Source organism: Conger conger, chromosome 9 (genome assembly GCF_963514075.1).
Source record: "Conger conger chromosome 9, fConCon1.1, whole genome shotgun sequence".
Classification (NCBI taxonomy): domain Eukaryota; kingdom Metazoa; phylum Chordata; class Actinopteri; order Anguilliformes; family Congridae; genus Conger; species Conger conger.
In genome coordinates, this window is record NC_083768.1 from 18,879,363 (window position 1) to 18,904,896 (window position 25,534).

General features: G+C 43.3%; 1 protein-coding gene across 2 annotated transcripts; it reads right to left on the bottom strand.

Annotated features, from left to right (window-relative positions):
• Positions 1-646: 646 nt before the first annotated feature.
• Positions 647-25,534, bottom strand: LOC133136880 (trafficking kinesin-binding protein 1-like). 2 transcript variants are annotated; one of them, XM_061254713.1, is made up of 16 exons: positions 25,366-25,534; positions 19,524-19,718; positions 15,021-15,097; positions 14,208-14,324; positions 14,013-14,113; positions 12,755-12,863; positions 11,861-11,939; positions 10,800-10,930; positions 10,449-10,523; positions 9,737-9,874; positions 8,944-9,020; positions 8,243-8,461; positions 7,041-7,333; positions 4,736-5,020; positions 3,842-3,947; positions 647-2,556 (listed from the first exon to the last, which is right to left on the bottom strand). In XM_061254713.1, exons 3-16 carry the CDS (start codon positions 15,069-15,071, stop codon positions 1,839-1,841), a joined length of 2,499 nt encoding a protein of 832 aa, XP_061110697.1. In that variant the 5' UTR covers positions 15,072-15,097; positions 19,524-19,718; positions 25,366-25,534; the 3' UTR covers positions 647-1,838. The 2 variants fall into 2 exon arrangements, with proteins under 2 accessions (XP_061110697.1, XP_061110696.1); XM_061254712.1 differs by lacking the exons at positions 19,524-19,718; positions 25,366-25,534 and adding an exon at positions 17,915-18,068.

Sequence of the window (25,534 nt, forward strand, 5' to 3'; positions counted from 1 at the left end):
TAATCGCATGAATAAGTAGGTGTACAGGTTTTCCTAATAAAGTGCTCAGTGAATGTATGCACCAGAAGCACTTGTTTGAGGTTATTGCTGTAGGAGGATCGACCAGTCATTAAATCCAAGGGATCTCTTATTTTTTCCACCAGCGCTTGAATGTTAAATGGGTGTGTTCAATATAAATATAAGACATGACAGATTAGAATTGTGTGTTATTAGCTTCAGTACATTGAGTTTGTCTATACTTGTGGCTTAGATTCACATACTTTTTCTTGCCACTGTATACATTTCAAAGTAATTACTTCCAACCCCAGCCCTCATCTCTTTATTAACTCTTATTAAGAGTTACTTGTTTGCTGCCACTCTACTTTGTTTGACTTTCTTTTAACTTTTAATTTTTATCCCATCATTTTCCTTTTTAACTTCTCTCATAGTGTGAAGAGCCTGTCCCTATGTTTAAGTCTGTCTTATCACTGCCGTATCCTGTACTTCAAAGTGCATTCTCTGAAGCGGCACGCTCACTTCATCGGAGAAGCACGCTTCATGCACAGTTGCTGCAGAGAGACAGCAGGTGTCAGGTAGAGACAAGAAACCCCATCTGTAAACAGCGAAATTAAACTGTGTGGAAATAACGAGGAGAGAATGAGGGAAGCCGTATCCATATTCTTTATTGATGATGACTTATGAAGGACGGCATTTAAAGTTCCTGAAGGTTACAATGCAATCCTTTTCGTCAGCATTATAGCACAGGTCTTGCTTGATTTCGTTTCTTATATTCTAACTGAAAATGTATTGCATACTTACGATTTAGGATGCAAGATTAGAATAATTCCTTTGGCTGAGAAATGTGGCCAAACTGGTCAGTTAAAATGCAGTACAGGGACGTGCTGTCACTAATGCATTCAAAACAGAAATTCAGGTCATCGCTATCGAGTGCACATGTAACAGAGAATCAGTCCATTCATTTTGCATTTAGCAAAACACTTGCACACTACATGTGTGTTGCTCTGCTTAGTTACAGAACTTAATATAACATGTTAAGTAATTTAGACTTTGGTCAAATCAATTCAGGGGTGTTCATAACGCCACTTTTCAGTGCAAATGGTTTTTGCCTGGCAGAGAACCAGACTGCATCCACACGAGGATGGTATAAACTACTGATATGATCAGGCACTATTGCGCCAGGTCAGTCTCCACATGCCATCCCCTTAACTGCAATAGGATTTAACAGTCGACATTTAAACCGAAGATTCATTTGAAACTATTTGAAATAGTTTGAAACCATTTCAAACCATCCCAGCAGAGACCACCACAACCAGGACCACCACTGATCTGGGTGACGAGTGTCAGGCCCTTTGCACTATCCACACCATATAAAAGTTATATACTGTTTATTTATTTATTTTGTGACTCTCAGTACCTCCTAATTAATATATACATATAATACATATAATAACATTTTTGTGTGTGAATGACTGAATTGTAGACGGAAGGAGCAGTAGCTGGATGGAACTGAACCAAAGAAAAGCTTGATCCTCTCTGCGTTAGGCCATGGGAATAAAAGTGCTTTCATTGGACGTGTCACAAACCCCGAACTTCTTGAAGGTTCAGGGAAATACTTCAGAGGACTATGTTATTATTCGTATGCGCCCCTCAAGAGCCAAGCCTCTTGATCCGTCAACGGCATCAAACAGCAGGAATACGTCACGGCGCTCTATACTGCAGGTCGGGGAGTGGGAGAGGAATGGGTTCATACAAAAGAAGCCGTATAAAGAGCGTCTGTAACAGGCACAGAGCTGGGAGGTCAGTGGAAGTGCGTGGATGTGGGAGGAGGGGGGGACTCGTCACTTGAGGCTCGTCTGTTTGTGCAGCTTGGAGTCCAGGATCATGTCCCCGCTCTCTGGCCCCGGGTCCTTCATGGCCATGCTGGCCCCCACCATGGCGGGGTACGTGCGGTTCCGCCGCATGCCCGCGTTCAGCGCGAAAGGGGGCCCCGGCTGGTGCAGTCCGCTCAGGGGCCCCAGCATGGGGGCGGGCCCCGGGGCCACCCCGAAGCGCCTGACCTTGTCCACCAGGTTGAGGTTGAAGACGCTGACGTCGGTCTGGCTCTCGCAGTCGGAGCGGCCCCGGGAGTCTGCCGTCACCTCCCGCAGGATGGAGCGGGCCGGCCTGGAGGCCAGGAAGTTGTCGTAGGGGGGGCCGGAGGCGTGGAAGTCGAAGGGGCCCTCGGAGTCTGCGTCCGCCCCGGCCGGGAGCTGGCTGGTGGGGGAGTTGGGCGGGGTGGAGGGCAGGGTGTCGGGGGCCCTGGGGGCCAGGGAGGGCCTGGGCGGGGCCGCGCTGCCCGCCCGGTCCCAGCTCTGGGGGTGGTAGACGGCGGCAGAGATGCCCCTCTCCTGCAGGAGGCGCACCAGGCCCAGGGAGGTGCTGGTGGTCTTGGTGGAGTCGCGCAGGTTGGTGAAGGACTCGGCCAGGCTGAGGCGGCGGGGGGTGCAGGGCGTGGCCGCGGGGGTGGACCTCCGGCTGCTGCTCATGATGCAGGAGGATGTGGGCCCCGAGCTCAGGCTGAGGGGAGAGAGAACCGGTCAGAACCGCCTCATACTGAAGCAACTCCCATTCACACGTCTACTTCCAACCCAGCCTTCCTAAATGTAAAGACACCTGAAAGACTGTGTGACACAGTACCACTTAGGAGCCATCTCCTTCATTTTTATTCTCTTTTTTTCATCTCATTTCTATATGTGCTTAGTTTGATCTATTTGATCTACTTTGTTTTCTGTCTGATTAGACTTCTTGCTTGTTTTTATTTGTCTGACTAGACTTTTTGCTTGTTTTTATTTGTTTTTCTTTGAATTTATACTTTGTAGCTTGTGTGTTTTGCTAACTTAAAGCAAGCTAACATTTTCTTCCAAGAAATAAGTCTTAAGTCTTAAGTCAAACTAAACGCTTGTTAGGACAAGCATTTTTTGCAGGGTGTTTACTATTTTTTCAAAACGAACTGCATATATGTACTGTTTATGATATATTGAGAGTTCGATAGAGAGAGGGTGCTCCTCTTTGCTTGGTTACATACAAGAAACAGAATGCACTGTTCCAGAATCAAACCTGTCATACTTCTAGATAGCACTGTTTCCAAATGCCATCTGCTTCTCTATGGGAGACAATGTGAGAATGTGGGTGGTGTGAGAATGTGAGAATGTGGGTGGTGTGAGAACGTGAGAATCTGAGAATGTGGGTGGTGTGAGAACGTGAGAATGTGAGAATGTGGGTGGTGTGAGAATGTGAGTGGTGTGAGAATGTGAGAATGTGGGTGGTGTGAGAATGTGAGAATGTGGGTGGTGTGAGAACGTGAGAATGTGGGTGGTGTGAGAACGTGAGAATGTGGGTGGTGTGAGAATGTGAGAATGTGGGTGGTGTGAGAATGTGAGAATGTGAGAATGTGGGTGGTGTGAGAACGTGAGAATGTGGGTGGTGTGAGAACGTGAGAATGTGAGAATGTGGGTGGTGTGAGAATGTGAGAATGTGGGTGGTGTGAGAACGTGAGAATGTGAGAATGTGGGTGGTGTGAGAATGTGAGAATGTGGGTGGTGTGAGAACGTGAGAATGTGGGTGGTGTGAGAATGTGAGAATGTGAGAATGTGGGTGGTGTGAGAACGTGAGAATGTGGGTGGTGTGAGAATGTGAGAATGTGGGTGGTGTGAGAACGTGAGAATGTGAGAATGTGGGTGGTGTGAGAATGTGAGAATGTGGGTGGTGTGAGAACGTGAGAATGTGGGTGGTGTGAGAATGTGAGAATGTGAGAATGTGGGTGGTGTGAGAACGTGAGAATGTGGGTGGTGTGTGGTCTTACCTGGGCGTGACTCGTGTCAGCTCATCTGAAGGGTGCAGGATGCGGCAGGTGGTGAAGGTGTAGGTGGAGTTGGTGTGAGACATGCATTTTCCAGGGTAATAATTCACTGCAGGGACAACACAACTCTGTCAGTGAAAACAAACTAGACTTTCTCCAACCTACCGACAGACCGCATCTTTTTTTCACAACACAAAAAAATGAGAACACTGTATTAATGTGACATCATATACAGTGAATGCAGACTAAAGAAAAAAAAAAGTAAGGCATACACTCCATATTATTATCTCCATAGAAAATAAATATGGGTGCAATAAATGGACACAATGATTTCAATAAAGGTATTTGTCTACAGCAGTTGCTCGAGCCGTAGTCCATTAACCCTTTGTGGTCTATGAAAACTCTTGTTATGGTCCGGTCTGTGGGCAACTTTCTTTTTTAAATTGCTTCACAGACATCCATAGCAACTAGTTGGTGTCAATATTGCTTGAGAAAAACAGGCACACCTATCCCATTATGATTAAAATATTTAAATTAACTTTTAATTTTAAAATGCAGGAACTGAGATATTCCAGAAAAGGGGAGAAAAGGTTCATGAAGTACTACAGTACTAAAGGGCTTCTTTGCTTTTTTGTTACAGGTTGTTTAGCAGAATTGCCAGTAGAGGGAGACATTTTGCCTCTCTTTAGATCATGGATACTCAAATCTGGCCCTCAGATCCAAATCTGCCCCTGGTTTTCTTTTCTCCCAGGTAATTAACTGAAACATTAGAGCTCCTCACTGGCCAGTCTGTCTTCACACCCCACTCCCAGGTAAAGGGAGGGTAGAAAAGCAGCAGTTCTCGGCCCTGGAGATTTGAGTGATTGGGGATTAGGTATTCCTATGGTAACTGCTTACCTGGAGCCTCGAGAGAAACAGCAAGGTTGTTGTTGATGCTGCTGGAGGAGGAGGAGCACGAGGAGGCGCGGCTGCGGCAGAGCGGGGGAACGGGGCCAGAGGTCGGAAGGTTCTGGAAGAACATCTCATCAGGTTCGTCCTCCTCAAAGTCGGAGAACTGGTAGACCTCCTCCAGGTCCAGTTCTAGCGGACGGAAGCCCTTGGGGACCACGCCCGGCCGGGAGTCCAGGATGCCACCGAGGTTGGGCTGAGCCAGCTGCTGCCATTGGTGCAGAGTGGCTGAGCCTATCAGGGGTGCAGAACCACAGACAGACAGCGAGTTAGACCAGTCCACAGCCAGCTGGCAGTGACATCACCACAGAGATTCCTTTTTAAATCATACATTCATACATATTATATTTAATTTACAATAAATATAAAAACATTAAATGAAGTAAAAATGAACTGAGTATGTCTATTTGCAAGCTAATAATAGCTCTTCTTGGTTGATTCTCACTTTCTACAGCTTTTCCATAACCTGTGTGAAAACATTCAAGAATTTTCAGAGGTCTTCAAGGACACTGCAAATTATTGTGTATGTGTACTACCCTTAGCCAAATACATAATCTTAAAACATCTGGCCTACATTTGACTGAATATATTATTCAGATTATAAGAGTAATAATTCTAGGAATTATATGAATATTTATCCAATTAATGGAATCGCCATTCCATTTTCTGAATGTAGATGAGATTTCTGACTTACTGAGTGTACTTCAAATACTTCAAATAATATTTAAAACATGGAGAATAGGATGAGGATTTCCCAGCATATGTATAATTCATAATCAGCATGTTAATACAGGTCTGTTAAAGACATCTAATTGTCCTTTTCATTTTACTACTACTAGTATTAGTACTAGTAATAATATATCTTGGTTATGACACTCAAAATTCTAGGCGAACATAAACAATGAGTAAAGAAAATGAATAAGAAATAAAGGATGAGACAGAGAATTTTATTGTTTGTCATATAAAACCAAAAGGGACAGAAAAGAAAAGCAGAGCAATGCAGATGTTTAGGTTAGAGATGAGATGCACAGAGAATATATAATAGAGAATACAGAACAGAACAGAAATATGAAAAATGACCTAACCTCCAGAGCACAGAGAGGTAAATGCATAACAGTAAATCAGAATAAGGACCCTAATCTAAGATATCAACTAGAAAAAAATAATATGGCACTTGGACACAGGTATTGTGTTTAAGCAAAGAAATACAGTACTGTATAAGTACTGTAACTCCAAAGCTGTTTGTAACAGTATGTCTCCAGAGGTTGTACATTTGTATATTACCTGATTACTCTTCAAAAACGTATGTTTAATTTGAAGTTATTTTTCAGGAGAAGCCATTTCTAATGATGTATGCAACCCGACTTCAAAATCTGCTTATATATACCCTATAGGACCTCCAGAAACATAATGTCACTGTACAACAGGGATCATCAAATCACGGTTCTCCAGGGCAAAGACCTGCTGGTTTTCCACCCTCCCTTTACCTGGGAGTCAGGTATGAAGAATCAATAGCACTAACAGTTCACTTAATTACGCAAGAGAAAATAAAACCAGGGCGGGATTTGAGGTCCAGATTTGTACAAGCTTCTTTGGAGATACTCTGGAGCATTGAATTGCTGCTTAAGGCAAAAAATCTCTAAATATAGAGGTTTAGAGGCCTTATATCTGCCATTGTGAAGCTGATAGGTCAACTACAGTATCAACTACAAAGTATCAGAAATATGTCATTTACTAACACAACTGTATGGCTCAGTCATATGGATTTTTGAGCCAACAGTGGCTGAATACTGAGATGGGCATAATAGAGTGCTGAATGAGTATGTCTTTAAACATGCGTACGGAAAAACTAAATAAAACTGGTTTACGTGACACAGATGATAAAAGACTTCAAAACCTGATGTTTAAGTTTAAACACTGAAAATATTAGAAAAGGAAAATTAAAAATGGAGTCAGGGTCTGGCTGAATATACTTTAGCGTTAGCGTTAGCCTAGCCTATTTACACAGACCTGGGGACGGCCCTAACAGCAAAGAGGATCACATAAACATGAGGTTGAAGGTAGTTTATATACTCAAGTACACAAACTAAACTTCAAGACTTGAACCAGCAGTGCGGCTGGCCGTCTCTGAAGCAGAAGCGCCGTGCGGACATTCCCCTGGACTTCCTGTGGTGCATGAGAGACCAGACAGAGCGGAAGAGGTGGAGGGAGAAGGGCTGAGGGCACGGGCGACGCTGGGGGCTGCCGCAGTCACCTTCCAGGGGCTTGACGATCTGCAGCTTGTCGGGCAGGTAGGAGCGGTTGACCAGGGAGAAGGTGTGGTGTGTGCCCAGGGACATGATGCTCTCGATGGGGGTGAGGCTGCCGCTCCCCCCCCCTCCGGTGCCCAGCAGCTCACGTAGCTTGCGCTCGCGGTCCTGCTCGAAGAAGCGCCGCTCGCTCAGGAAGTTCTCCCGCCGCAGGGACAGCCTCCGCAGCGCCAGCTCCAGGTCGCGGGAGCCCTGCGCCCCGGGGGACTTCGGGTTCTTATTGGAGTCGTCCATGCCGCTGTCCGAAGAGACGGACAAAAAGACAGACAGACATGCAGACGCGATGTCGCAAAATTTATATTTACATTCAAACATTATGGGAAACATAACTGTCAATTTATATTCTTGGGATCAAAATGCTTCACTCAAAATGTAAATTCAATACCTAACATTAGAACCCCAAACTTAGTTCCCTAACTGTAACTTATAGAAAAACTCATCAGTTTTTAAGTAACAAAACAATCAAGTAAAACCTTTCCTCGGTTTCATAACAGAGTACATACGAAGCCCTAATTTCAGATACATTTAACAGTGGTGATATACTTTCATCAAAAAAAAAAAAAAAAAAACTTTGATCTTGAATTGCCACCAGTACAAGCAATGCAATTTTCATGAACCCAATGATAATGCAATAAATGGGGTCAAGAAAATTCAATCGCGTAAAATACAGGGTCGCCTTTTTGCAAGGTTAATGAAAAATTATATTTTTTCAGTCAGTCTTCCGGTTATTGTGTGAAAAAGATGTTCTCACTCATTATCACCCGCATAATGAGGCCAAACTCAAAGATACAGTCATTTCCTTTATTCCATATTGAATAAGAAAAACATGAAGAATATGACTATGACTGACTAACTTCAAACACATTCACATACACTGTAAACAGAAAAACTAGACCATAAGAAATAGACTGATTATTACAAACTGTGCACATGAAAAATATAACCATTGGCTCCATAAAACTTTGCTAGCCATGCCACAGATTTGGTTCACAGTACTGAAACACTAGCACAAATGACCATACTAAAGGAGTGATGCTGGGTGCATTATAGAAACATTTACTCAGAGATTAAACACCCTAACAACTTTGAATATTGAAAATGAAAAAGATAAGGAAGTGGGAGAAAGTTCCAGTTCTGCTCTGCCCACCTGCTCTCGGGTGACTCCGGGATTGTACTGCTGGATCGGTTGCCGACGCCAATGCTGCTGAAGTCACTGCCGTAACCGAGGGACTGGGGCGTGCCGGTCAAGTTCAGCGAGGACGACTGGTTCGAACCGGGAATGTTCGCGGTCGAAGGGGCCGGCGAACGTGGCTTCACTGTCTGGTTTATGTTCTTAACAGTCTCGAACACACGTGTGTGGTGGGTCCTCAAAAAACAGACAACATGAATAGCTTTCTCTCATACAGTCATCAGGAGAGGCGATGCCTGGCTTTGCACACTGCACTGGCACCTTCTGTTGTACACACTCCTACACTGTATTTGCAAAATTTAGTAAGGTTTTAACAGGGGCTCAAAACAATTGTATAGCAGTCATTTTGATCGGCTGAAAAGGTATAAGATGGTACTCTTGGGACTGAAAGGGTTAAGATGACTTAAAATGTGCAGTCAAAAATCACCCACTTTTGGAAACATTGCTACATTTGACTATGGCGTAGCCTCTATTGTTATCAACATGGCCTCATGAACTCGCCTAAACTATTCCCTTGCACACAGGGAAAATGATACCACCTTAGTTGTTTAGAATTACAGAAACACCCAAACCTGAAACACACTGAATCTACTCCAGCATAGCAGAGTTCTGAAATGTACTGTATGTAAAAGACAGATCCTAAAAGACCTGTTACTCACTTCTGCTCCTCCATGTCAGGGTCATTCAGCTGCATCTCCTTCCTCATGGTGCCTTCAATCTCTGCAGCCAGCGAGTCCTGGGGCACAGGAAGAGGACTTTTACAACCACATTACCACTATAACACACACAGGTTTCAATTCAGGGTTACCACGGTATTCACATTACCCCTATAACACACACAGGTTTCAATTCAGGGTTACATTAGTCAGGTAGTCACAATACCATGGTAGTAAAAGCACCACATACAGTATGTCGGCATACAGTCACGATGGTATCCATATTATCCAGTTTACACCATCACAGTTAATATGGTATCGCCCCGGTAACACAACGGCACAGATACCATGGTATTCACAGTACCCCATAAAAAAACAGTTACAGTCTCCATACCAGTTTCCATGGCATCTATTATTACCCCCAGTACCACAGACACATTATTCACATTATTCACATCATTGTTACAACAGTATCCACATTATCGAGTATATGATATCGCTCAATGCATAAGAAACTCAAGCACAAATCCTATTATAAAAAGGAAAAAAAAACTAAAAAACTTTGATTTTGGAGATTTTGGTCTGAATGCCTTTACTATAACTACAATACTAGCCACACATGTAAAATGTCACCTTGACAGTCTCCCCTCTCTATTAAAGTGCATCACTCTGAGCTCTGTGCACTCCAGCGTTCCTTATTTCGGGCTAGTCCTTGTGAAGTCTTTCACTGTAACCTGACTGTGTTAGGTTACCGCAGCAGTGTTGACAGCGGAAGGTGAAGGGGTCGCACACCCACCAGGGGGAAGAGTCCCAGGGGGTGGAAGCGGCGGGAGGTGCTGTGGGGGAACGCCCGGTTCCTCAGGTTCTTACACTCCTCCTGAGCCTCGTGGAGCATCTCCACGCACTCGGCGTACTTCTCCTCCAGCTCCCGCAGCTGTTCCAGGGAAACAGAGACACATCACACCAGAGCCACTCACCTTCCGGACACTTCTACAACACTGCCCCCACTGCTATTTCCAGGTCTCTCAGCTCTATCGCAGTTAGGAAGAGAGGGGGGGAGACAGAGTGAGCGTGAACACAAATCATAACGCCATACAGCGGGTAATTATACAGGGGAGAGAAAAACAGACTCAAGGAAATGGAGTAAGATAAAGAGACTTTTGAGCTGAGAATTATGTGAGAAGGTTCTGACTGAAATCTTTGAAAAAAATAGTGTCATAAATATGTTGTTTATATTACTGTGTTTTATTCAAAAATACTGTTTAAAAGTATGAAAAAAATGCTACATTTAAAATTGTATCTGCTTGGAGCCCATTCACGTAGGAATCTTTGAAGCTCAACATCTCAAAACTCTCAGAACCTTCTAATTCTCAGCTCACACAATGCACACCAAAATGCAACACAGTGCAACGGCATTTAGCAGTTTCATAACAGCAGCCCTAAAGGAAACCCTGATTGGCCCATTTCTCCATAGCCAGATCTGAATCCTCTGATGCCTCATCGCTTACCTCAGCGGTGAGCTGTCGCTGGGCATCTTTTGCTGCCGCCAGATGCTGGCTGAGCTCCTCATTTTCAACTGAAAACTGCAGAGAGACAGGAAATCACACAACAAAATGAAAAGGCTTTTAAAGACTAGACACAAAGCAAAACAATGCCCAGAACAACCATAATGCCTGGGGCAAATGAGGCATTTCTGTTACCAGAAAATGCATTTTACGACATGTTATAGCATTTAAATGTTTGAATGCAGTTACTAAAATCAAAGCACAGGAAGTGATTGCAGAATTTCTAACAGAGATGAAGTGGACGATGAGATCCCTGATCACATGACTAGGGTGAAGCAGCAATGGGACACTCACAGACTTGGCCTTCTTCTGAAGGTCCACGATCTGGGACAGAAGGTGCGTGATCTCCTCCTGCTGGCGGGCAGCATCCTCCGTCTTCCTGGCCAGCTCCTCTGCGATGGAGGAGATCTGGAGGGTAGACTGTCCTTCAGGCCGTGAACAAGGGAGAAAGGAGTTCAAACTGTCAGGCTGAGGCAGGCCAGTTCCACTGGGACCGATAACCATCTCAGGCCTCTCAAATTAAACCTTTCAGTCCCAAGCCCAGTATGAAGTGGCTCCACTCAAATACCATGGGATTTTGGCTTTGGTTGAGAAAGTTGAGAAAATTTAATAGGGGCTGAAAACAATAGTATTGCAGATTGGTAGAAAAGGTATAAGATCGAGAGTGCCATATGGACTGAAAGGGTTAGGATGACTAAAATGTGCAGTGAAGATTCACCCACTTTTGGAAACATTGCTAGATTTCTACACGCTAGAATTTTCGGTGTTAAATCAATTCTGAGAGAATACATTGGATCCCAGATGGATTCCAAAAAACACAGAAATGTGTACTGTTCATGATTATAAAGAGATAACAGACAATCATGAAGATATAATCCATGTAGAAGCTACCGCACAGAATATCAAATTCTGAATTGTGTGCCTAAAATCACAGATTGAAAGTATAAGGCTTTAATCATATTTTCATCTCTAGTACACAGTGTACCTGATAAAAATAATATAAACATCCCGTATAGTCTAATGCAATAATAAGAGGGTGTTTTGCAGCTGAAAACCAACAAATCAGATAAAAATGAGGTACAAAGTTTCAAACATTCACTACTTATTACTCTAAAATACATCATGGCCTAAAGACCTGTACTGATTGTGAAAGATTATTCATTTATTTTAAAAAAGATTTAAAACTACATAATTAGCATATAAAGACACCCCTGACAAAAGCACAAAGAAGAATGAAAAAATACAAGCGCATGAATTATACATCAGTGACATGTTAAATAGATGTTGGGAAAATGTTGGCTGAGGTGTTATTAGTCACCGAGTTGAGTTATTGCTCACTAGGTGTTATTACTCACTGAGCTCTTTCACACAGTCGTTCACAAGCTGGTGCTCCTTCTCTTCGTATGTGATTGTTTCCGTTTTCAGGTGACATGCCTGAGGAGAGTGATGTGAAGAAATTACTAAATAACACAAGGCACAGCAGTAACATTACAGTCTACAAGTGTCTGCCTAAACTATCACTAGGTCATTCTGCTAAACGGGTGAACATTTTTATACAGGACACCGACGACATACACTCCCAGGTGATCAGCAATTTCTGAGATACTCAAACCGCCCACCAACAATCATTCCACGGTTTCTTCCCCATTCTGACATTTGGTTTGAAAAACAGCTGAACCTCTTGACCATGTCTACATGCTTTTATGCATTGAGTTGCTGCCACATCGGCAGATTAAATATTTGCTTTAACAAGCTGATGCACAGGCCCACCTAATAAAGTGATCACTGAGTGTAATACAATGATAAGTTAGGATAGAGTGAATGCACATAATGCATTTCATTCTTCGTTAGGTCTACCTAACGAAGAATGAAATAATTCTCCCCAAATAATATTTTTTTAATTATAATTTTTTTAAAGAATTTTATAATACAGTATATACATTCAATAGTCGGAGCAGTAGAAAATTATAGTTTAATACTGCACACAAGAGGAACATTAAATGTGCAAACTCACATTCACCAGAATTTACCTTCACAGACACATTTAATCTGGCTGGTTCAAACGACCCAAGGAGGCAGAATTGTATGATAAAAATGAGTGACTAGGGGATCCTCAGTTATATAAACTGACACAGAGGCCTTAAATCTAGAAGCAACGGTAATAAAATATGACAGTGGGTGCAGCTTCACATACAATATCCCAAATGCCACGTGCATCACCCGCAGGGGCACAACCACTCAAGCCTTACTTCTGATCTCAGTACAATGTTCTCCTCTTCCAGGTCTTTGAGTTTCCTCTGCAGTGAGTCCATGGGGAAGTAATTTGGGACAGAGGACATGGATTTGTTTCGCCGTAATCTGCACCAACCCCAAGGAGACAAACAAGAAACAGAACAGCGGATGACTAGAGAAGACTCCAGGGAATATAAGAAGCCATGTAGCTAGGAGATGGCCTTTACGTCATCCAGATGAAATGCACACAGCACTGTCACAAGATGGCAGCAGTATCATCCATTTGCCACAGCCAGCAGAGCCATGAGATGGCAGCAGTGTCAGTCTGATAGTGTCAGTATAAATAGAAGACACCATTAGTATTAACAGGAAGCCGGGCCAAGCAAGGGAGGCACACTGTAAAAGAAAATAAGGGCATGTACAGAATATAGCAGGGAGGGGGGAGACATGGATACAGTGGGAAGAAGGATGGGAGAGGTGAACACAGGAGGAAGAGGAGAGTAGGAGGCAGAGGTAAGAGGCAGGTAGGTGGCAGGGGAAAAAAGTAGGAAAGGAAGAGGTGGGTAGGAGGTACAGAAGAGGTTGGTTGGAGGTACGGAAGAGGTGGGTTGGAGGTACGGAAGAGGTGGGTTGGAGGTACGGAAGAAGTGGGTTGGAGGTACAGAATGTTGGGTTGGAGGTACAGAAGAGGTAGGTTGGAGGTATAGAAAGTTGGATTGGAGGTACAGAAGAAGTGGGTTGGAGGTACAGAAGAGGAGGGTTGTATTTAGGCTACAGAAGAGGTTGGTTGGAAGTACAGAAGAGGTTGGTTGGAGGTACAGAAGAGGTGGGTTGGAGGTACAGAAGAGGTGGGTTGGAGGTACAGAAGAGGTGGGTTGGAGGTATAGAAAGTTGGGTTGGATTTAGGCTACAGAAGAGGTGGGTTGGAGGTATAGAAAGTTGGGTTGGAGGTACAGAAGAGGTTGGTTGGATTTAGGCTACAGAAGAGGTGGGTTGGAGGTATAGAAGAGGAGGGTTGGATTTAGGCTACAGAAGAGGTGGGTTGGAGGTATAGAAAGTTGGGTTGGAGGTACAGAAGAGGTTGGTTGGAGGTACAGAAGAAGTGGTTTGGAGGTACAAAAGAGGTGGGTTGGATTTAGGCTACAGAAGAGGTGGGTTGGAGGTACAGAAGAGGAGGGTTGGATTTAGGCTACAGAAGAGGTGGGTTGGAGGTACAGAAGAGGTTGGTTGGAGGTACAGAAGAGGTGGGTTGGAGGGAAGGGGATGAGCACTCACGGAGTGGAGCTTGCGGAGTCTCCCTCACTCTCCTCCGCCGTGCTGGTGTAGAACTGGAGGAGCTCATCTTTCATGGAGAGCTCGTGACGCAGCTGTGCAATCTGCAGGGCAGAGAGGCAGAGAGAGTTAATAACAAGGTCACCCAGGTGCGTTTCAAACCACCGCGTCCCATCTGGCCATGCCTCTCCCGCTCACCTCATCCCGAACGATCCCCACCCGCTCCTCCAGATACTCGTTCTGCTCCGAGAGCGTCCGGTTCTTCTTCAGGAGCGACTGGCCGATCCGAGCGGCCAGTTCCAAATCCCGCTCTTTCTGCAGGAGAAACAGGTCAAGGGGTCTCAGTCAGCAGACAGGATTGCTGAGAGATATGGACTTAAAAGCGATACAATTTATGGGCTGGAGGCGAAAAAGTAAGAATACACCTGCACAATGCCAAGAGTGATTAATGTACAAATAACATGCATGCATTTCATCAGGCGGAAGGCTGTGCTGATCCAAACAAACCTTGTGAAGACTATGTAGGTCAACACAAACCTCATGAAGATTACGTAGTTCAACACAAACCTAATGAAGACTGTGTAGGTCAACACAAAAATAATAAAGATTACATAGTTTAACACAAACTTGATGAAGACTGTGTACAATAGGTCAAAACAATCCTGAGGAAGAATGATTAAGGACAAAACATTGTTCATTTGTAAGGAAATGACTGTGGGCACTGAAACGGAGCTCAAGAACATTCAGTTTTTGCTTTAATTACTCCTTGTTATCCTGCACAGTACTCTTTTCCTCCAGGGACTGGAGCAGGCTCTCGTGCAGAAGTGCTGTAACAAGCTGTCAACTTTGAGAAGACACTGCACTGCACACCTTACGTGTGCGGGGTTCGCTTTCCGAAACACGCACAAAGCTTTAAGTCTGAAAAATGGCACTACATTTACAGCTGCACCGCTTCTCCGGATAAGTCGCATTATTGCTCACTGTCATCGTCGTCTTTTGACGCAAGCTTACCTCTTCAAGCAGACGTGTGACAGCATCTATGTCATTGTATGTCTTAGTCATCTGGCCCACTCGTTCAGCACATAGCACTGCGGAGAGAAAGGGGGGGGGATCGTGTGAGTTGTAGCTCATTCTCTGTACATCACAGCGAATTACAGGTGCATGCTGGGTGCAGAAGGGAGCCTGAGGCTCTCTGCCCAAGGCTGACATTTGGAGAATGAAGACGATGAAGACACACAACAGCAGCGCTAACACAGTGACATTCTTAAACTGCAGCCTGGATGCCATTTGCCCTCGCAGATGAGACGAGACTGTTACCATGGTGACACACCCCTCCGAGTCACCCAACATCTGGTCACAAATCACTGCTCCTAAGTCCAGAGTCGCCAGTAATCGAAAGAAGGTGGGTGGCCAGACATTTGCCAGACAGGAACATTTACTGGCTTGTGAGCTTTGAGGGGTCAAAGTTTGAGTCCTGAGCATGATTTCTTTTATTTATTAAGTTAATAAATTGAGGTCATAATATTGTACAGCACCTTTGCAATTTCCTGCCCCATGGCAACAGTATGTTTAATCCTGCATAAGGTAGACATATCTAACCAGTCTGATATACTGATCTGCAGTACTGCACCCAATCTCAGTACCTCAGAATGTCTTAGCAGCAGGAACAGTAAAGTGGAAGAAAACTGTTCCAGATACAGCATCAAGCAATCAAAAAAAGAAAACCTCTCTGAACCCACAGAGATGGACAGAATGTGCCAACAGCTCATTGAGAAATTATCACTGGACTTCCTCAAGGCAAACAATATGGACTAAGACAACAGCCACTGACAATGGTTCTGCACAGGGGTTCCAAAGGAAAGCAAACCCCTTTTGGGTGGATGCGAGCTGCGCGTTACAACTCCCTTTACAGACGGATGCGACCTGTGCGTTACATCTCCATTAACAGACGGATAAGACCTGCGCATTACATCTCCATTAACAGACGGATACGACCTGTGCGTTACATCTCCATTAACAGACGGATACGACCTGCATGTTAAATCTCCATTAACAGACGGATACGACCTGCGCGTTACATACCCATTAACAGACGGATGCGATGCCAGTGTTTGATCATATAACCATTTTTAAAGACCATTGAAATGCATTGTGATTCCTAGGCCTTTCTATAGGGCACCTTAGTCCATAATGGGTTAAGAAATAAGTCAATCGGATTCCAATGGACTATATTTCAGCAAACGTCAGAATTTCAATTATACACTACACCATTATGATCCCTGTACAAATGCCACCGGGAACCAAAACTACAATTCCCAGCAGCACTGTTTGGGCTCCATCTTCAGACCATTTACAGAAACTTGAGGTGAGTCAAGGGAGGGAGTATGACGGCAAGAATCGCTTACAGGCAGAGTGACTAAACTAAAGATGGCAGTGACACCGTACACCGAGGCCAGGCAGGACGGCATATTGTCCTGATATTGACAAAGGACGTTCGAAAGACAACGGACAGAACAGGAAATGACTGCAGGCTTGTGTGGCTCCTTAGGTATGAGTGCATGTAGATGCATGCTGAGAATGTGCTAGAATATTGAGCACATTGAACATGTGCCGTCCGCAGTGCCAGAAAGTGATCAATATTCTACCCAACACCCAGTGCAATGATGAACACAGTGCTGCATCACAGCCAAGCAAGTCATTAATAAAGAATCAGGTCTCTGGCATACACAGGCCTGACCTTTCCCCAGGAGCTGAAGCGGGGGGCACTGTTGGTCCAGGGGGGGACTGACTTTAATGGAGCACATAAGAGCTGTAGTGTGGGGGTGGAGGGCAGGGGGTGCTGGATGTAATTTTCACCGCACACTTTCATGCACCATTAACACTGGTGTTGTGTGCCTGCAGCAAGTATTGACGCCCATGTTTAGATCAATCAGTTTGAAAAAACTGCAAAACATACCAAAGGACAACATGCACAACTGCTCTGTAACTTCTTACTATCTTCAAACTGCAAATGAGTTGCAGTGACATATTCAACGACATAGACAAACACACAGTGTGTAATTATAAGACATTATAGCACTGAAGATAACCCTATCAGCCAGGGTTGGTCTGTAATTTTCCATAAAAAGGAACTCAGTTTGTGCCCAACTCAAATATAAATGAGTAAAAACATCTACACCTCAATTAAAGTTAATTTGAGACCTGCTTTTTTTCAAACAACAACTCATTTGCATTATATAATGAGGAAGGTCATTTCAAAGTAACCAGGACTTTTAGGTAGGATTGTGTACTGACTCCACAGCGTTTAGCACAGGTAGACGATAAGCCTGGCGTCGATTGTTATTAAACATCCCTGCTGAGTCCCAAAGCATCAGTGTGACATAACCAAACTGCAGTGTGTGGGGACGGGGGCGGCAGGAGACTTTGCATGCTGGGACCTGCTCTCCTCCCTGCTCTGTCTATGAATTCAAAACCAGGGATTCTCTTACTCTACAGACATTCAGAACGCCCAATCATGATTTTAGAAATCAAAATAATCCCCATTTTAATCTCCACTCGGCCAGCCTCACAATTCTGCCAGCCCCAGAAGCAGTTCTTTCATTAAATATTCACCATAACCACCAAGAGCAACTGAAACAGGGTGCTCAGTGTTGCAGGCCTATTGCTGAACCATGCAAGCACACACATACAGTACACAACGCTCACAGGGAACAAGGCTGCTATCGCTATAAGAAACCAGCTGGCTAGCAGCTCTCCCCCGAGAATAAAAGCAGGGCTAGCAACAGAAGCAAGACAAGGCCTCAGATAGCAGCTCACGCACCGTGGCGTGATTACAGGCACTCACACACTCTCCCATCAGAAAGGCACTCTTCCCTCTCTCATAAGAGCAAAACCAGGGGCGTTACCATCGGTGCTCTCCTCATAGTACCAGTCCAGGTCGTAATAATCCGCCTCCACGAATCTGTTCATCTTCAGGGCTCTTCGGTAGAGAGGAGCTCCTCGGTTCCCACACACCTCATGCTTGTCTAACGATAACAGAGCCTGGGGCACGGAGTCGCATCCCTGGTACTCCAGCTCGAGTGTGGGAGACAGGAGGAGAGGCGGGAGGGGCCGGATAAAATAAAAACTCTCGCAAATGCGCAGCTACTGGCTAGAATAGGGGGGTGTGGTTAGGCGGCTCCCAAATCAGCAGCTCTCGTTTCAAGGCCAGACCGCCCAAGGAGGGTTAGAGGGGAGACAAAACCAATCTGGGAGGGCTGTGTCACAGAAAGTCCCGCCTTCCTGAGATTTTGTCGGCACCATCACTCCCCCCTCCGCCCTCGTTCTCCCTCTCTCCCCGAGGACACGGCCCATCCCTCCCTCTCTCTGGTTGCTATGGAGACCAGCTCTGACTCCTGCTTCCAGCTGAAGGATATGAATGCTCAACGCTCCTTTTAACTTTCAGCGAGCAGTTTACTTCAGCCTGGATTTACAGCATGGAGGGACAGTGGAATAAAATATTGGAAAATAGGCAGCAGTTATATACCTTCCACTATTCAATTTAGACCAGGAATGCTGACAAGCACTTTGTCTCTTCAAAGCAGCTGTGAAAAAGCTGCTGACCAGGTGTAATATTCTCTTCCAACCAGGCATGGGAATGGGTGTGAGGAAATAGTCTGTACATAAATGATAGCAGATGACTTACTGGAACCGTGAGAAATGTTGTATCTCAGGAAAGCAATGGCATTCACACCTGAAAACTCGTTTTCTCTTTTGCTGACTCGATAGAGACCTACCACATTAGTCACACTGTCTTTGCTGTTACTCAAAGTTCTTTGTGTTCTATTTTAAATCTTTTTGTTTCGTTTTAACCAAATTGAGAGCAACAGAAGCAGCAACTATTTCCTGTGAATGCATTAACCTCTGAAGCTGCAACTAACAGCATAGCTGCAGCTATGAAAATCCTTCTTTCGAAAATAGGTGTGCACACACACACAAGTCTGAATGAATATATTTAATTATCACATAGATACATTTTTAATAGCTTCTCTTCAAGAAACTAATTGTAAGGTGGTGGCCAAAAGCCATATTCGGGAAAGCAATGCTGAGACTCATTACAGGGAAATCTACTATAGAAGAAGAGTGGAGAGCTCTTGGCTTCTCAGACTTTATTCTAACTGTTTTGTCCAAGGAAACACTGCAGACAACCAGCCAAGGAATATATCAAGTGAAATTATCTAAAAACTGTAATGTAGGAAAATTTTGCCATATCAGAAATGCATTCAATCCATCAGAAAGGTATCAATAAAGCCAATTAAATACAGATGTCCAAAATGGCCAGAACATTGATGTAATGAATAATAAATATACTCACCTCAAAAATAAAAGCAGAAGAGTCTTACAGCCATATACAACACTTTTTGTAGAAGAATTACTACAGGAACAATGCACCTTCACCATCTTCAGCTAACTGCAACATTATCCCAGTATTACTGTATGTGTCCGCTGGGAAAAGACAAAGAGGACAGGACTCACAGAAATACTTGAGCGTCTCGTCGATCTGCTCTGTGGTGAGGTCGATATTGACGTCGGGGGAGATGAGGGGCGTGTGGAGCCAGTCGTCGTGGTCATACCCGAAAATGGTGTCCGCCCTCAACTTGTAGTGAGGCAGCTGCTCCTCCAGGAGACTGATGATTTCCACCTCCGGAAGGTCAGTACTATTACACACATCTAAGGGGGAATTAACAAAGCATCAGTGCTGTCACATACGGTGAGGTCCGTAAGTATTTGGACAGTAGCTAAATTTCTGTTCTTTTGGCTCTATACTCCAGCATAGTGGATTTGAAATGAAATATGAGGTCAAATTGTGCTTTTGATTGCCATGTTGATTGTTTGTCAACATGAGGACCAGAGTTGTGCCAGTGAAAGACAAGGAAGCCATTATTAGGCAAAGAAAAAACTGTCAGAGACACATCTCAAACAATAGGCTTAGTGAATTAGCCAATCTGGTGTATGTTTGGGATTATTGCCTCACTGGGGGTGCTTTTGATCTTAGACAGTTCCTTTTGGCAACACACTTTGCTCTTGCCATCACTCTGATACAAGTAAATCTTGGTCTTATACAGTTTCGCCACAAGATCATTTTCCAGAACTCTGCAGGTACTTCTTAGCAAGCTGTAACCTGGCCATCCTGATTTTGCAGCTTACTATTGGTTTGCATTTTCCGGACAAGTCTCTGTATTTCTGTGTGTGAAGTCTTCTGCCGACAGTAGTCACTGACACCTCCACACCTGCCTGGAAGAGTATTTCTGATCTGTTAGACATTTGGGTTTTTTTCTTCATTATGGTAAGAATTATTTGGTCATCAACTATTGCGGTATTCCTTGGCCCACCAGCACCTTTACAATCACTGAGCTCACCAGTGCTCTTTCTTCTTAATGATGTTCCGCAGTTTATTTTGGTAAACCTATGAAACATAGGTTTACCAAACCTATGAAACATAGGTTTACCAAACCTATGAAACATAGGTTTGCCAAAATAGGTTTACCAAAATTATTGCTTTTTGTTCTTATTTTTCAGCCTCATAATGGCTTGGCTGTCATTGGCACAAGTTTGTGTTGACAAATTCCCCATCTTGAAAGACTAGAATTAATTCAGATCTCTGCTGCGAGACCTTTAACAAAAACAAGGAAGGGAGTGCATATTACTCCTGTTTTAGCTGCACTGCATTGGCTCCCTGTATCTTTTAGAATTTTAAGATTATTTTACTTGTCTACAAAGCTCTGAAAGCTCCTCCTTACATTTCAGATTCATTGTTGTTTTATGTCCCTTCACGAGCCCTCAGGTCATCTGCAGCTGGTTTATTAATTGTTCACCATGGTTCACAAAAGAAAATTGGGGATGCTGCTTTTAATCATTGCCCCCCCTAAATTATGGAACAGCCTGCCAATTAATATCAGAATAGCAAGCTCAGTGGATATTTTTAAACTGAAAACCCACCTTTTTAGTCAAGCTTTGAGCTATATCTGGCAGCTTATTTTTATGTCTTGCTCTTAACTGTCTAGCAGGCCTTTAGAACTTGGTGGTCTTTAAAGTCAAATAAATGTCTTTTTTTGGCTGGTTGTTGTGTGGAATTACCGTATATATTCCCACAATCAGTGTCGTCTCACTTGAGGGAGGCACAGGGGAAAAGCCCCAAAGTGTTTGTCTTCTTTGTTATGTGGATATATTTCCAAAGTGTTTATTATGTTCATTTGTTTTGTCTCTGTAATTCTTTGTAATCGGCTTAATGTAAAGCACTTTGAATTCAAAGTGTATTATTATTATTATTATTATTATTATTATTATTATTATTATTATTATTATCTTCAATGTTTAATTTCCAATATGCTGGATTAGAACCAAAAGAACAGAAATTATACCACTGCCCAAACCTCACTGTACATCTGGGAGAATATTAACATTATTAACGAGGACCATTACAGACATTTATGCAGGAGAGGAGATAGGCGATAAACATTGTTATAAACCTCTCTGATAAAATTGGCATAGTATCAATATAGTAACAAACAGCTGCTTCAGATAGGGCCGAGAGTAATTTCTTTACACTTCTCTGAGAAACAGATAAAACACTGAGATAGAATATAGAAAATCTGTACTTTTATTAATTGAGATTAAAAGAAAAGAAGAGATGGTGATCGGGGTTGCAAATGGCGATGCCTGAATTAGAAGGCCCAGGCTATTGGCTTCAGGAGATCACAGCTGTATTGACCTCAGTGCTGTCAGATAAAAGGAAACAGGATAATCCCTGTCATTAAAGTAATAGCACAGGATGTTATCCCAGTCCTATTCGTTCACACTGATGATGGTGGACAGCTGCACACAGCTCATTCTTCTCCTTCACAAAAACACCATTAAGAGTCATTACCCAGTCCAGAGAGCGGGTTAATTATTTGCATTATTCCCACCTCCACACTAACTCGACACACACTGTTTTAACAATTAGATGAATTACTTTCTGCATTAAATCTAATGGTCCTATATAGCATGTACAGCACAAATATGGCACATACAAGAAAAATGAAGGGGAATCACTCAGGAAGCATCACACAAAGATATTGTGTGTGTGTGTGTTTGTGTGTGTGTGTGGGGGTGGGTGCCTGTGTGTGTGTATGTGCGAGTGCATGCATGTGTGCATGTGTGCATGTGTGTCTGTGTGTGTGTGTGTGTGTGTGTGCATGTGGGTGCGTGAGTGTGTCTGTGTGTGGGTGTGTGTTTCTGTGCTTGTGAGTGTGTGTCTGTGTGCATACAGTATGTGGATGGAAGATGGTGTGGAAACAGGCACAGAGAGGGAATCAGCAGCAGTCGCCCAGTATTCCAGCAAAAGCGGTCACATGATTAGCCGCCCTGATTAAGTGCAGACTGGTTATTGCCAGGCCAGTGAGCAGGCTGGCCTGCCGCACTGTCCTGTATCTCTGTACCCAGGGGATCAAGATGGAAAAGTATGTCAGAGGAAAGGTCTAAACGTCATTTTAAAGTTTTTACCAACTGCTGATTGATAATTGAAATACCATAATATGCTATTATTTCTGTTGTACAATTTGTTTAAAAAATATATATATATATTTCCTCTGGATTCATCCCCCATACACTGCCTGGAAATGATTTAAACTAGGTCCAAATAACTAACTTAATTAAAGGCTAACCATAAACGTTAACCCATTAAAGGTACAATAGGTCATTTTGGACTCATAAAGGTCAAGATAGGAATTGCAGCAGCAAACAACCTCAAACCACAACACTGTTCCCACAGTCTATGAATATAACGCATAATATAAAGCGTTCTTGTGTACTCATGCACTGTTTTGGAAGGCTGACAGTGACAAACGCAACAGAGCCTGCCGTCCTTTCGTAGTGCTCTATTAAGAAAATGTTCGCAGGACGGGTGAAAGATTTATAAAATCTTGACTTTGTTCTGCTACACAACACTATTTATATTTTTGGTCTTTTTCACTTTAACTAACCAACTATATTATGAGGAAGCAAGTTATTTGGCTATGTAACTACCTGGCTATAAAACTAAGATATGATAGTCTACCACAAACGATGCTGTATATACGGTAATCATTTGAGAGGAATAAAGGTTTAGCTCAACACGGATGACTGAACACGTAAATAGATAAATAAAGGAACGTGTAGCTGCCCAAACTGCACACCAAACAAGCGATCACTGAAACTCTGTATACGATTGCTTATCTAGTTAGAAAACAATACCAGTTCGCTATCAATAACAACAAGCAAATTAACTATTACTAGTTAGCTTCCCGAATTTACAAATGTCCACCAGAGGCACAACGCTTGTGCACTATGCATGTTCGTATTGCCTATAGCTATTTTATCGTAAGTGGATATTTGTAAATTTGTCAAGCTAACTATAGCTATTTTGCTTGTTGCTACCGATAGCGAACTGGTATTGTTTTATAACTAGATATATAGTCTTCGCTTGGATAATAAGCAATTAAAGCCCCCACCAAATTTGCAATTTTCAACCAATGAGCTTAAATTGTTGTACAGCTGTACAATGTCTTGATACAGAGTGAGGGCACGACAAATGTAAATTTGTCGTTTATAGTCATTAAAGACTATAAACACAGGCAGAGGGTGAGTCAACACGTCAGTGACTCCTTTCCAATAATCGGAAGGGATTGTAACAATATTTTAACACAAAAATCTTACCTAGTGTACCTTTAAGTATCGCCCCCTTTTCTTGACACAAGCTTGAAAATGACATACCCAAAATGAAATGGTTACTATTCTTGAACCTTTTTGACTACAGTCATAATTCTGGTCTCTTCTGAAATGAACCCCTATGGGGTTCGTTTTTCAAGAGTCAGAATTACTGAATACTAAAATACTAAATACTAAAACAAAGGTAATTATGTTCCGAACTATTTTACATGTATATTCTATATTTACCATTCAAACCGTATATCCTGCTACCATAGTGATTGAAAATTGCACTATGAAAAAAGGATGAATTTGGAAAAACCCACACCTGCCCAGCCCTGAGAAAATTACTTGTGAGAAATGTGATCTAACTGATTTTGACCATGAAATGATTGTTGGTGCCAGACAGGGTGGTTTGACTATCTCAGAAACTGATGATCTCCTGGGATTTTCACACACAACAGTCCCCAGAGTTTGCAGAGAATGGTGCGAAAAACAAAAAGCATCCAGGGAGTAGCAGTTCTGTGGGCACAAACACCTTGTTAATGAGAGAGGTCTGGGAATAATGGCCAGACAGGTCAAAGCTGACAGGAAGGTTACAGTAATGCAAATAATCACACAGCATTGGTATGCACACGAGCATCTCTGAACACACAACACTTAAGTGGATAGGCTACAGCAGCAGAAGACATAATAAGTCTAAAAAATAAGTTGAATATGACCTAACAAAGTGCTCACTGAGTGTAGACACCAAGCTGCCATAGTGATTGAAATTTCACTGTGAAAAAAGGAATGAATTCAGAAAAACCCACACTGGACCAGCCCTGAGACTTAAGGGGATACAATTACTTGAAAAATACATTTGCTACATGTGCAGCAAATACCTAAAGCCTTTGTTTATGGCATTGAGTCTGGGTTACTGCATTTCCTACTGAATTTGAACAGTACAAACATATAGAAGTCACTTTGGACAGGAACACAATTAACCTTGAGCATCAAAATATAATAGTCAGTATTTATCTTGACTTGACTTGAAAATTGCCAAAAAGGTCTAATGAGTCCTACGTCCTTCAGAAATAAAAAAGGCCAATAAATATTCAAGCCCTTTCATCAGACGGTGCGGTTTCACTGAAAAACCAGAAGATGGTGCAACAGGGCTATTTGTAAAGATGCCTTGAGACAACCAGCAGAGAGAAACAATGAAGGTGAGCAAATGCGGGACACAGAAACACATTCAAACAGATTGATTCATTAATAATAATGAATAATCTGTTAATTAACACTACCATAGATTTTACAACAGCCATAAAAATCACAGTCAGTTTACATTTTCTTTGTTTGTAATTTCTTTGGAGGTTGTAGATGTTGTGTACCATAGCAGTAGTATTCCTAATCTGAGACCAGTAGGCAGAAGAAGCAATAGAGATGCAGTGGAGAGCAGCAGGAATAGAAATGCACTAGACATGTATGGGCCACTCATACACATACAATAGGGAATGGGCAATGAGATCCAGACCTCTGGATTCTGATGGGTCACTCTTTTGTACTGAACAACTGTACACCGAAGCGCTTGCTCAACACTGCAAGCCCAGCCAGCTCAGTGTACACAGAGGGAAGAGGGAGAGAGAGAGAAAGATCCGGCACCAAGTACCTGTAATGGTCCCGGCGTCCCTGTAGATGATGTCACCAGGTGCCTCCTCCAATGGCACGCCCTCGCTCACATATTGCTCCTCCCCGGCGAGCTCTGGCTGCTCACCGCCGGGCTCTGAGGGGGGCGTGGAGGAGTGGAGCGAGGCGGTGACGTCCAGCTTGGCAGCTTT

Bases quoted from the DNA above. Each gene is read 5' to 3' on its own strand.
- LOC133136880 (XM_061254712.1), bottom strand. From the start codon at position 17,978: ATGAACAGATTCGTGGAGGCGGATTATTACGACCTGGACTGGTACTAT. The intron at 10,524-10,799 runs GTGAGTGTCCCA...GTCTCTCTGCAG, and splicing joins TTCAGAAGAAGGCCAAGTCT to TTTTCAGTTGAAAATGAGGA. The intron at 2,557-3,841 runs GTAAGACCACAC...CTCTCCCCTCAG, and splicing joins CTGACACGAGTCACGCCCAG to CCTGAGCTCGGGGCCCACAT.